Source organism: Buceros rhinoceros, unplaced genomic scaffold (genome assembly GCF_000710305.1).
Source record: "Buceros rhinoceros silvestris isolate BGI_N320 unplaced genomic scaffold, ASM71030v1 scaffold28385, whole genome shotgun sequence".
Lineage (NCBI taxonomy): Eukaryota > Metazoa > Chordata > Aves > Bucerotiformes > Bucerotidae > Buceros > Buceros rhinoceros.
In genome coordinates this window covers 1-13,364 of record NW_010411686.1, presented here as the reverse complement: position 1 = coordinate 13,364, position 13,364 = coordinate 1, and the positions used below count along the sequence as shown (strand labels likewise).

The following is a 13,364-nucleotide window of genomic DNA, read 5'->3' as shown; positions in this document are numbered from 1 at the left end:
GAAAATTTTTCAGCCTTTATTACAGGATCACAGAATCACACAGAATCACAGAATCATCTGGTTGGAAGAGACCTTTAAGATCATCGAGTCCAACCGTTCACCCTGCACTGCCAGGGTCCCTAAACCATGTCCCTCAGTGCCACATCTACACTACTTTTAAACACTTCCAGCGATGGGGTCTCCACCACCTCCTTGGGCAGCCTGTTCCAGGGCTTCACAACCCTCTGTGTAAAGAAATTTTTCCTGATAGCCAACCTCAATTTCCCCTGACACAACTTAAGGCCATTTCCTCTTGTCCTGTCACTTGTAACATGGCAGAACACATTGTCTGACCTGGTCTCTCCTTGGACTCTTCCGTAGTTTCATGATCAGGCAGTCTCCTACAAGAGGTATAAGGTTTGTTTTCAATTGCTGAAAAGGAATGTGGGGTTGAATTCAGATATCCAGCTTCTCGAGCAAATACAATAAACCCCAGGTTCCTCCATTAAAAATGACTACAGCAACTTCAGGCACTGAACGTACAGTGCAAATGGATTTGTCATCTAAACTACCCTAGGCACAGTGAGAGATACTTGGCCAACTGAAATTTAAAATCATAAACAGCATAATAAAACTTTAGACACTACCTAGCAAAGGGAATTGGAGAGAGGTCTGCTATTAGCAGTGTCGGTACCTACAGCAGCAGGGTTAAGTTAATCTGCTCAACACTCCTCTTTCGAGGGGCAAGATTACATAACACAGGATTCCGGTTCCAGTAACGCGTAACTGTCCGGTAACTGTTCAATATTGGCGTAATTTGATTCCAGGACTTCTCATATCCTCAAGTTTCCGATACAGCAGGTTTTCCCATACAAAGGAAATGATACTTCAGTCCTCCAGAACAAGCTTTTGTGCTACTTCTTTAGTAAAGAGAAGAAAGAAGAGAAAGAGAAGCTGTATTCTTCCTCCTTGGTGCTCCGCATCACTGCTAAGCACCCTCGTATCACAGGGGAGACTTCACGTATCTGCTGTTGCTAAATACTTTTCTTTTTATTTACATTGCAGAACTGCCTCAGAAGTGGATGTTAGCAGGACTTAAAGGTAATTATGTTTACATAATAATCCCTTATACAGCAATAAGGGATTTAGCTTCTTTGGATAAATTCTTTATGCATTGTTCCAAACTATCTATCTCCTAACAAAAACAGCAATGTCAGACTGAAGAGAGATCTTACTCCTAACATTCAGTATTCATCAAAGACTTTGAGGACAGCTGTGGTCACTGAAGATGGTACCTGCAATCTCTTCTCCCCAAAATAAACACATCACAACACTCTTTTTATCCTTCCTCGAAAACAGAAAAAAAAGGACTCTGCAGAGATTCAAGCATGGTATAATTGGCCATGATGAGGAAATCTTGTTGTGTGCTTTGAGAATGATCTAAATGCTTCCTCCACTGTTAGCAAAAATAGAAAAAAATCACTTTGAAACAGAACTTTTCAAGCATTGCCTGTGTAGGAGCTAAGAGAGCTTAGGGCAGGTCCCCTCATCACGTATTAAGCAAGGGGCAAGCTTCCCACCCCTGACAGACAGAAGGTTTACAGAAATATAAATGCCTTCCTTAACAGCCAGTGCTTCACCTCGGAGAGTCGCTTGTCTGCAACCCTGTTGATCTGTGGAGGTAACCTGTGTTCCTAGCAAGGATATTTGACACATACAACAGAGCTGTGAAGACTTATTCCACCCTTCCGCATCAGAGGCCGGGCCCAATGCTGGTGGCCAGAGTTCCCCGCACACAGACGAGGAGTTTTCCTCCCAAGTCAGCTCCTCTTTCTCTGCTTACTCTCCATCCACTTGCTTTCTCTTGAATTGGTGCACATTTATCTCCTCATGGAAATACCAATATTTGCACACACATTTGGAAGACTAATTAAATCATTTATCTTTGCAGAATGGTATTTGGAATATTTTTTTATACTGAGCCTATGGTTTTCTTTTCCTGTTTCCTACTGTCCTTTCCATTTTTAATGCATTAAAAAAACCCCAAAACAAACGATGATTCTATGCTGTGGAAGTTACAGAAGTTGATTTTCCACAGATGCTGCACACATTTGGTACTACTTCCTTGCAGGTCTGACCCTAGTTCCCTGCTTTTAATGACAAAACTGAACATACCCTGTTAAATTCAGCTGCTGGTTAACATCATGATCGCACATTTACCATTGATTCCAGTAACGCAGTCTTGAATGTTGAACCTCTGGAGAAAGACACGACATTCAGAAGAACTAATGTTAGTTTGTATAGTTAGGATTATATTGCCTTTGTGACCCCTCTCTTCAAAAGCAGCTATCATCATCATCACGGCTTGGCTTCGTGAACGAAGATCTGGGAAGGGCTTTTCCCACGCTCACTGCTCACAAAAGCGGCTATAAAAGTTAGCTGTCAGCTCAACTTATTTGAACTTAATTTTTTTCTGCAAGAACTATTTCAAAATAAGGATTTTCTAAATGAAGAGCAGCTGTTTTTAAGAATCAGCCATAATCCTGTAGCCTACATCCCTTGTTATTATCTGTCTTCCTTTCTCATTTAATATCCGTCTAATAGGGTTTTTTCTGTTAGTTCATGATATTGTGCAATGTTTGATGAAAGAATTATTTCTGAGCTCCTACTGTCTGTGAACTCCCTCTAGGTGGTATATGGAACAGATATTGCCCTGCTAGCTTCTTGCCTGCTACCTGCCTACACAACTGACTCACTCCCATTCTCAGCTGGAAGCATATCTTATCCCTGCCCATACCTTCCGTGTTTGTCAGTTTACGCGATGGATGTAGTTTTGTAAATCTGCGAACATCAATAGGTGTTGCATCTGAATAGTAAGAAACTTGCAATAGGTATTTATATGCTTCCTGGCAGCAAACGCAATTTGTAGTGAAAAATCACAATTAGGCTATCCAGGAGTGCTTAGAATAGTTGATTCTGTTGCTTTATGCGAGAACATTTTAATGGTTTAATTTTACATGTGATCTCTGAAGACGACATTATGCTGTTCATGAAGCTTTATAACAATTAAAGTACAAGTTATTGACAATTATTTCTTGCAAAAAAACCTGATTATGTAATAAGATTAACTTCTTCACAGTTCCATAATCTGCTCAAGAAACATCAAGGAATTAAAAGTAATGGTTCTATAGTAATTTTGATTAGAATGCAGCCCTCTGCACACTGTCTCAATATTCTATTGAATTTCACAGGTAAGGGAGGCCTTTACCTGTCACATCTGATATGACTGCCTTACCTGAGAGCTAAATGCACTTTTCTCTGCTAGTCAGCTGTCAAGAACCATATTTCAAAGTACCTACCAGCAAGAATTTGAGAATACTTCCACACATATTTCATTATTGTTTTCATGATTTTCCTTTAGGAAGATAATTTTGAGAAAGAATTGAGTATGGTGAGAAATCGACATTTGGGGATTACTGTATGGCTACGTGGTTTTCATCTCTGCCAGAAGCCACGGTAGCATGCCTCAATATTCGATCACATTAGGCACTATTCATTTGTTGATACTGTAGTTACTGATTGCAAATTAGGAACTGGGACTGAAAAATTACAGCTAGAATAGCTGCTTTGTCTTCCAGTTTCCTGTATCCTTTTATAGCAGTAGACTGTCCCAGACAAAATGCAGTGATAGATTTTTTTCACTTTTTTTTTTTTTTAACTATTTACTTTTTCACATAATCACACAGAATCAGCCAGATAACAGAATTGTCTGGTTGGAAGAGACCTTTAAGATTATCGAGTCTAACTGTTTCCCCTGCACTGCCAGGGTCCCTAAACCTCAGCACCACATCCACACATCTTTTAAACACTTCAGGGAAGGGGACTCCACCACTGCCCTGGGCAGCCTGTTCCAGTGCTTCACAAACCCTCCGTGTAAAGAAATTTTTCCTGATAGCCAACCTCAATTTCCCCTGACACAACTTGAGGCCATTTCCTCTCGTCCTGTCATTCACAACATGGGAGAAGAGACCACCCCCACCTCCCCACAACCTCCTTTCAGGTGGCTGTAGAGAGCGATGAGGTCTCCCCGCAGACTCCTCCGGGTTAAACAATTCTGGTTCCCTCAGCCGCTCCGCGTAAGATAGGTTCTATTTTAACATCGCTTTCTGTATAATTCACAGGAACACTGACTAGAACAACTACATAAATTACATACTTAGGTTCAAATAACCCAGATGACATTCAATTTTGGTTTTAATTCAGAGTAAAAACTAATTTTTATCTTAGGGTTTCAAAGTAGGAGGACACTTAAAGGAATCATTAGTCCTCATTTTCCAAGATACAGTTTACTGGCTACCTGAAAAGGAAAAAAGGCAATAGAAATGTCCCTATTGTCCTCCAGCACTATAGCGTTTATACACAGAACAAAAGCAGTGCGATAAAGCAGCAGTTGTTGTACAGTTGGTCTTTAGTCCAAAGTTAGACGTTCATTTTATAAACATCCCCCAGTTCTACTGTTGTCTTGGAACGTGTGTTGATGATTTTTTTTTTCTTCCCCTACCCCGTTCATCATTTACCATTATTTTGTAGAAAAGCCCAACTTCTGCTTTCACGAGAAAGACGCTGGTATCTGCCGAGGCTATATTACCAGGTACTTCTATAACAAAGAGACACAGTTATGTGAGGTATTCAAGTATGGTGGCTGCCTAGGAAACCAGAACAACTTCAAGAGCTTGGAAGAATGCCAGACTACCTGCCAAAGCAACTGTAAGTTGTTGTCCCCATTAGTATTAGTCTTATTCTTGCATAAACAATGTTGTGTTTTGAAGGTATCTTGCATGGAGAAAAAAGCAACTTAGGGTACCCTCAGGTGGCAATAATTTATATCTAAAAATAGCATTAATTATATATGCCTTTAAATAAAAATAAAAAATAAAAAATAAAAAATGTATACAAAAAATTGGTAGGTCCTACTGTCTTTAATGACTATTACAGGAATCCCACTTTTTAACTTATGACAGTTAATCTAAAATCTGCCACCTGCTTGGCTTTATAATACCATAAAATGCCAATATATCATTTTTAACCTGTACATCTGAATATACTATTTTTGCACCAAGTCTTGTCATGGAAACAGGTGCCAATATGGAAAGTTTGCTGTTTACTCTTTGGGCATTGTACACTGCTAGCTTCATGGGAAACCCAGCCCTCGCTGCTGAATGATTTGGCTGTGCAGCTTAGGCTACAAACCAGCCATTCAGACTGCCTACAGACCATCCATCCGCCTCCTTCTTCTACTAGTACCTCATTTGATTCAGAGTGTGAATCCACTTTCCCACCCAGAGCCTCCGGACCTGCTTGCCTCTAGTGGGCCTTTTTCCAGGAGTGTTTCATTTTGGCAAGGGGAACTTGATTTTATTCACATTTGGAACAGGAAAGACACACTACGGTTCTTTTTTAAGATTTTGTTTTAAAGGTGTACCTACAGAGCCATGTGCTTCTCCCTTACGTTTGCTGAAGCATTTCTTCCTGGGCTCTGATTCCACTTTTAGCTTCTGAACTAAAAGTTTCAGAATGCCTTTTTTTGTTTCCTGACTTTAATCTGAAATAACACCTCCATGTAAATTCATATGAACATCCAAGAAGAAAGAGAGGATTAGGGGTCATCGCCATGGTGTAAACAGATCAAAGTTCTTTCCTTAGTTATGCTTAGTTGATACCACTTGGGGTTTTGTATTTTTTCCTTATTCTTTTCCTTTTGTTTTCTTTTAGCAAATTTATTGCCAACTGTGCCAGCTGAAGAGCATCCTAACCCTACAAACAGTAATTCCCCAGTGGAAGAACCCAACCACTTCCCGAGGATTTTTGGTAAGAATTTGCTTTTGCCATTTAAAGTTATTCTTTCTTAATGCAGATACCCCTTGGCTGCCCATTCCTCTTCGCATTTATTTGAGGGTCTGTATGTTAGTCGAAATACATCAGCACAGTGAAGTCAGTAACGTTAAAACTAGCTTCATAGCCATCTGCTTGTCAGTAACACTTATTTTGAAAAAGGCTTACAATTGCAAGGGTTCGAATGTCTGCTAGTAATAGAAAAATAACCTCACAAACTGTGTTTGATTTAAATCTTACATCAACAGAAGAAAAAGGAACCCATCCCAAAGCTGTCTCAGCACATCAGTTTCCTCTACCTTTGGGGCTTAAATGCTGCCTTTTAGTGGTATTAATACCGGCATGCAGCAAGGCAGATGGGTACCAGTCATAGCTTCTTTTCAGAGCTCTGCTGTGTCTAGATAATCCATCGCTTACACCACCACCCCCTCCATACCCCCTTTTTTTTTCCTCCTTTCAGGAAATTTGTTGCCAACTGCTCCAAATGAGGAGTCATCCAACACTGTGAATAGTAGTTCCCCAAAGGTGGAGCGCAAGCAGTTTCCCATTTTTTTGGGTAAGAATTCTGTTTCATAGTTTTTAGCTCTTGGTGGTTTACACGCGCTCTGGATCACTTCTCCATTTCCACCCATTTTACAACATTTCTGAGACTAAAGAATGGGCTTCCATCTACGTCAAATATTTTGAGAAGCACAGAAAGGCAAAGCGAAGAAATATATTGCTCATTACAGATCTTCCATAAACACCAGAAGGTGGAAGACTGGCCACATCTTGACCTCTTTTGAAAGGGTTCACTTCCTGAAGGTCTGATAAACACACAAATTTAAGGACCAAGAGCAAGAGCGGTGACACAGAGTTCTTTTAGTCAAAATTAGTTCTTTTAGTCAAATTTAGTCAAAATTGTGGGGATCTAACTGGGAGCTGATTTAAACTCCTTTTAACCCTTAAAACAGGACCATACTTGGATACCGGAATACAGCACAACGTATTTATCATAACACATTTTTATTTTCACTAAGGCCGTATTAAGCTCAGTTCTTGGTTTGAGTATAATCAAAGTGAGTGAGAATGAGTTTCGTGCCTGCTTCAAGGTGTTTCTGCGCTACGTGTGACAATGCAGATGAGAATCTGGACTGTTACCATAGCGGTCAGGGTTTTAACAGCTTCTGCAGCTGGATGCTGTCCACTGTAGTTTGCTGGTACTTGCTCACGCTGTAAAGGGTGACTGAATTTGAGGCATGACATTTTTATGATCCACAGTTGGGCAGGAGGAAACAAGAAACAGCTGGGAAAAGCCTGAGCATTCTTATCAAGTATTTCTGTTGGGTTTTTTGCACTTACACTTACTTGTACTCTTGGGGATTGAGCGATGGCTTACAGATTCATTAAGGTTTTTGTGGTTTATATGATCTGTAAGACAATGGGCATGTCGGGTAACGTTCCTGCGCCCTTTGCTTAGAACAGTATGTCTAACAAAGCCTGCATGTGCACTGTATTCCATGGTTTTTGCCTGCGTTGTGATCCACGCGTACTGTTGGGTTGAGGTGAGTTTCTGTGACAGCTGGATTGTTTGCTTACCACATACAAAGCGCTAATACACTGTTATTAAAATGACTGAATATAAAACAGTAAAGCTTTTGGCAACTGATTTTACTGAAAAATATTTGAATGATTTAAGGTCTGGTAATAAGTCTAGAGACATAAGACATTCTCTGAAGGTTTTTACACAAAATACGAATTCCCCAAATCCCTAATATGAATTCCCCAGAAGTCTAAAACAACTAGCATCTACAAGCAAAGTGTCATGATTCATGACGTTCTCTCAGAGGAAACAGAAGGGTTCTTGGTTGTGTCAGCAACAGTGAATTTTCTGGTAGAGCATATTTTGGGAGGGTGAGGTGAGGGTAAGAGAAAGAGAGGACTTTAAGGTTGGTGGAAGAAAAGGTCAGGGTCAAGGGTGAGTAGAGCCAGTGTAGCCGGATGGGACAGGTAAGAAACATGACCCTGGAAGTGTGTTTCAGTGGAAAGTCTGAAGATCCCCCAGGTTCTTCCCTACTTTATAACCTTTGTCTGTCTTGCACTACCCTGCCCCACGCAGCCACCTGCTGACTTGCTATTTATCAGCCTGTACCTTTCAGTCTGCTGGGACGGGCTACAATCCTCTGCCTCTGTGCAGTCCCGCTGCAGAGGCAGGAATGGTAGGACCAAAAGGGACCACTGATTTCTCCCCAGAGGTGTGGAGAACATAGCCTCCATTTCTGCTCTTACTAGAGGTGGAGGCCTAAACTGAAGTTGCAAGGTAGAGCCATCTCACGCAAACACGCCCTGTGCCTCCCCAAGGCCCTCGGTGAGGGACAAGAAAAGCTGGCTGTGCATGCAGGAGGTCAGGGTGGCCTCTGTGGGGTAGAGTGGCTGATGCCCGTCTTCTGAAGCACAGGCAAAGTAGCTGGTCTGCCGCTGTAACATCTGTGTTCCATGTATATTGACCCGGCTATGTATCTTCTTTTTCTATTTAAATAAATGACCACCATGAAAATAAAATTTTGGAAGGAGATGTTTCAATTGTGAGGTAAGGAGTGGTACTGAAAGTACTGCACTAGTTAATTTAACTATCAGATTCATTATAAATAAAACAGTGGACTTAATATAAATTGTACCACATTGTGGGCTCTTACTCTGGATCCAGAGTGAACCTTGCTCTTACAATAACATCACACTTACAAAAAAGAAATTAAGTAATGCTCATTTTATAATCTGAAACTCATTTCTTCTATCTTGGAAAACCAACTCATAACTGAGTTTTGCCATTTCAGGGTTCTTTTTGAATAGCGTGAGGCTGCTAACGCAGCTTCAAATACGCTATTAATTCAACTTTTTTCTTAGTTTTCCATGAATCACCATTCTATTTCATTCCTAGCAATTTTTAATACTTTTTCAGCTATTATATTTATGAACCTTCCTCAGCAGGTGTAACATGCGTGAGACGCATTAGTTATGTTGTGTTCATGCTACACACTACATGTTAGATGTAGCATGTTCTTTTTGCATATTTTCTTGTCAGCCTCTTGAATTCCCCCAGTTAATTAATAACTTCTTGCTTTCAGCAACTCATCTGCTTCCTACTTTTGTGACAAAAGGAGGTCTTCAGCTCTGTTGTAACTCAAATTGTTCGCTAAAATTTTCACCTGGTATTTCCTCTGACCCGCTTCTACCTGGTTTGCAACTTCAGGACGGCCCTCGGACTAGCTACAGGTTTCCCTTTATGCATTCAGACCTCAGCTACCTCAGTTCTGCTGCTTCTGGGAGGAAAACGGCGCTCCATCATCAGAACTGATGATATAATGGCTCCTATTCAGTTTCTTGTACCCTGTGCAGCAATTCCGTATATGAGTTGCTCCAGGGTGATAGATGATGATGTTTCTCCAGGTTTGGGAATTCTGGCGAGGATTTGCTTCTCGGACTTCCTCTAGTGCCCAGGTACTTCGGATGCTGCAGGTTCATCTTCCAGCGTTTGTTCTCACACTCTCACTTGCAGCGACACTTAAGAAACAAACCATCAGCCTGCTCCTCGGAACTGTAAAAACCAAACAGGAGCACTAAAGCACCAGCACCTCAGTCACTTTGTGCACTTCTTCCTCACATTCAGCCCTTTTTGCTATTCTGCAAGTCACGAGCTACTTCTTAGTAACTGCTCAGTGTTTTCCAATAGAATGATTCTTTCTTTACTTAGGTCAAGCTTTCTGTATTCCTATGACAACCCCAATATCAGGGTATCAAATCTTATGCTGGAAAAGCTCAGTACTTCTACCTTGTGCTTGAGCTCAGAAGGTCTAACAGGAATTCGGAAACTTCATTAATTATCATAAATATTTACCATGTTTTTAAAGCTGCCCAAGTTTAATTTATTTCAATTTAATTGACTTTCTAGAAGTAATTCACTTGAAACTTCTCTGAGTTTGAATACCATCGCTTATCACAGAAACGGCAAATTTATCACTAAATACATAGGAAACAAACCTTGCTTTCAGGGAAGCTTTTGCTGGCTTCTGGAACCCAAAGAGACAATAACATTTGCTGTGGTATTTTTTGTAGTCCTAAAAAGACAGATGCTTATGTAAAGGATTTTCAGGAAGGCAAAATTAAATTTGCCAGTAAATTTCACATAAATTCCAAAGTTCTGTGAGCTTCCAATCTCATCTGTAACAACAACATAACAGAAAACTGGTAAACTGCAGTGCTGTCTCTAATCTTTTTTTCTTGGCATTTCCAGAACCTCCCCCTATCCCTTCTTTGTGCATGACCCCTATGGATAAAGGACTTTGTAGAGCCAAAGAGTTAAGATTTTTCTACAACTACTCAGCTGGAAGATGTCGCCCATTTAGATACAGTGGCTGCGGTGGGAATGAAAATAATTTCACCTCCAGAAAGTCATGTTTGAGGATCTGCAAGAAAGGTATGGGAAGTGATACTGCCACTGACTATCGTAAGAGGTAGATGTTAACACAGGCTGAAACACTCCTGCAGCTTTTGGTAGTAAGTATTGCCTGATAAAATGCAATAGTTGAAAGTCTTAGAAAAGTGAAAATGGAAATCAGAAGAGAGGCAGAGCTAGAGGGAGAAGGATGGACAGTAAAATACAGTGTACAAGAACAGAATTAAGATGACTTGGCATTGGTCAGGCATGTGAAGACTTTAGGTAAGACAATGTTCTTTTTTTTTAAGACTCTTGAAAACAAAACTTGTCTCATTTCTTGTAATCTTGGATGTGTTAGTCATACGGCAGCTAATACTACTTTCTTCATTTTACCTTTAGGATTCATTAAAAAAAAAGGAGAAAGAAGACTAATAAAAATCAGGAAGAAAAGAAAGAAGCAGTCAGTAAAGGCTCTGGGTGAGGACATCATCCCCGCAAGAATACAGCTTTGATTTTTATGGAAATGTGAAGTAAACTACTATTCACCTGTGACTGAAAGCCTTTCGTGTACACCACCCAAATGTATTTACTATACGGATTATTTTGATTACACATTATTAAGCTGCTTATATTTTTATTATGTATTCCCTACTCATGTTAATAAATACTACCTTTTACTTTGATAAAGGCTCTTAAATTGTAGTTTGATGGTATGTATTCGTCAGAGCTGAAACAGGACAGAGCAGACAGTGTAGGTGTATAACTCATAATGATTAAAAAGTAGACAAGATTCAAATTTACCCTATTCTTTTTTTGAAATCTATTTTTGTGCTAAAGAAAGCATAATGCTTGTCAAAGAATAATCACTTGTCAAGCGTGACTGTTTCAATCACAGGTTAAAAGACAGGTCTACTGCTATGGAAAGGAAATAGACACTGGGATTGTTTTAACTGGATTTATTTTACGTTATGCAAGCTAGATTTAACTCCATCAACGTGGAGCTGTAAAATGAACATGAGACCAGAATTAACCCACCGAAAACCATACGGAGGGTGTTAAAGTTGTAAATGTGTGAATCAATGAGACAGGTATTTGCAAAGATTTAGAACCGTATTTGCTGGGGACATCATTGATTTTTATCCTATCCTGAATTAGACTCGTGGCTACCATGTTCATAACTGCAGAAATACTATTTCTGGAAATACGCAGTAAATTTACAAAAACCAGGACAAATTCCTTTCATAGAAATAAATACAGCTGCTGTAGAAATAACACTATGCTTACCCCCCAGACGACTTTGCACCCCCTCTGATCTTGGGTAGATCTTTATAATGAGATTTTTTTTTTTAAAGGAAAGGGGAAAAAAAAAAAGAGGTAGTTGGTTTCCTATTGAGGTTTTAAGAAGCACTTGCTGCCTATGAAACAAAAGATAGCAGGATATTTTTGAAACTCTTCCCTATCTTCTTGGATGGTGTAATTTTTTTTTAATGTATCACGTTTTCTCTTTATGCTGAAAACTGCTGAGGATAGTTACACTGCTGTTTGTGAGAGATGGTGTGGAAATCAGTAGCTGAAAGAGATGAGGGCCTCAGACACTGCAGCAAGGAGCAAGGACAGCAATGACAGAATAATAAACGATCTATTTGGTCGCCTTTGCCTGTGCACTGCAGATCGCGCGCGTGATTTCAGAAAACCTACGGGTTTTAAGCCTGAACTTAATGCCTGATGAACTGGACTAACTCCACAAAGAGGCTAAGCTAAGTGCTGGAGAAAACATTTCTGCACTCTAAATAGCTGAGTGAGGGGGTAAGTAAGAGTCACAGACTTTTAAACAGAAATTCTATCCAAATCTCTTTTCTGGCGCTTGAGTCCTTTCATCACTCTTTTAACACAGGATTTATTTGAAAAATACTCGCGAGACTGAAATGTGCCCCAGAAAATATTTATGTAGAGTCTTGTCATATAAAATGTGCAAGCACCACAGACTAACAGTGCAATAACTAAAGGACCAGCGCAGTTCTGACAGGAAGCCCATAAACTCCACAGACCGCTGAAAACCAGTGATGTCAGTTCTCTACACAGAATTAATTTGGCGCATCATTACCTGCAAGTTCCAGTTCCAGTGTGGTATCTCCCTGATCATTTTTCTTGACCTTACTCTCCAGGTATTGTCTGTACTCCACGCACTAGGAGTCCAGTCGGTAGTTGCGAGTTGCACTGCGCAGGAGCAAAGCAGTAGGTTAGATTCTTGGACCAGCTGGAATTTGTCATTGCAAGCAAGTGGAGAGCCCATGGTTTAAACTGCTCCCAGACCTTACCACGGGTAGCACCTTCTCTTGCAAAAACTGTATGATGAAGGCAGTAAAAATACCTAATGTTCCACTCTTGGTCATAAGAATTTCCCAGGGGCTGCTAGCATTAAGACCTACATAACTGCTAGGTCCTGTGATGCACCTCAGAGTGGAGACAGAGCTGATGGGCGTGCGACCTGGCCCCCCCAGCAGCTCAGTGACTGTACAGACATTCGGCACCTTCGGTTTCAGACTAAAGCAAACAAGAAAGGCTCGAGTGCTGCGTAGGTAACTCATTTGCTGCAGCCACCTTCTGTCACTGCCATCCGACAGAGGGGCGATACTCTCCTCCACGCCAGGTTAACAGCCCACCAAGAACCCTGACAAGGGTTGGTAAACTCTGTCAGTTGTATTAGAACATGAACTAGAGCCATGAGCTTTCTAGAACAGAATATTCTGAACGAGACAATAGATACCAGCGGGAAAGAGCAGAGGCACCTGTTGGCACCCAGATGACCCGGTGACCCCTGTGTCATTTCACAGCAGCACCTCTCCTCCGGGTTCCCTCTCGGTCCAGCGGATTGTCCCTGGCTGCTGGGCTTCAACACCTACAAAGTCCTCCCTGGAAGCCTCGGAAAACCCGTCCTTTCTGCCTCCGCAGAACCCGGGCTGTGGGGCTGCTCGGCTCTGCCAGGTCTCCTGCTCGCTGGGCTCTCCTGCACACTACAGGGTCTCCTCACGGAGCGTGCTCCGCTGCTCCCCCGGGCTCGACCGCCTTCCCTTCTGCC

The 13,364-nt window shown here is 41.1% G+C and overlaps 1 protein-coding gene across 1 annotated transcript; it reads left to right on the top strand.

The window, feature by feature from the left end:
• Window positions 1–806: 806 nt before the first annotated feature.
• On the top strand, window positions 807–10,797 carry LOC104493424 (tissue factor pathway inhibitor-like; the record flags this gene model as incomplete). Its single annotated transcript, XM_010136099.1, has 7 exons — window positions 807–979; window positions 1,045–1,080; window positions 4,570–4,746; window positions 5,752–5,847; window positions 6,332–6,427; window positions 10,142–10,324; window positions 10,685–10,797. Coding segments are annotated over 7 exons (874 nt in total), but the record flags the coding sequence as incomplete, so codon positions are not given.
• Between the last annotated feature and the right edge of the window lie 2,567 nt (window positions 10,798–13,364).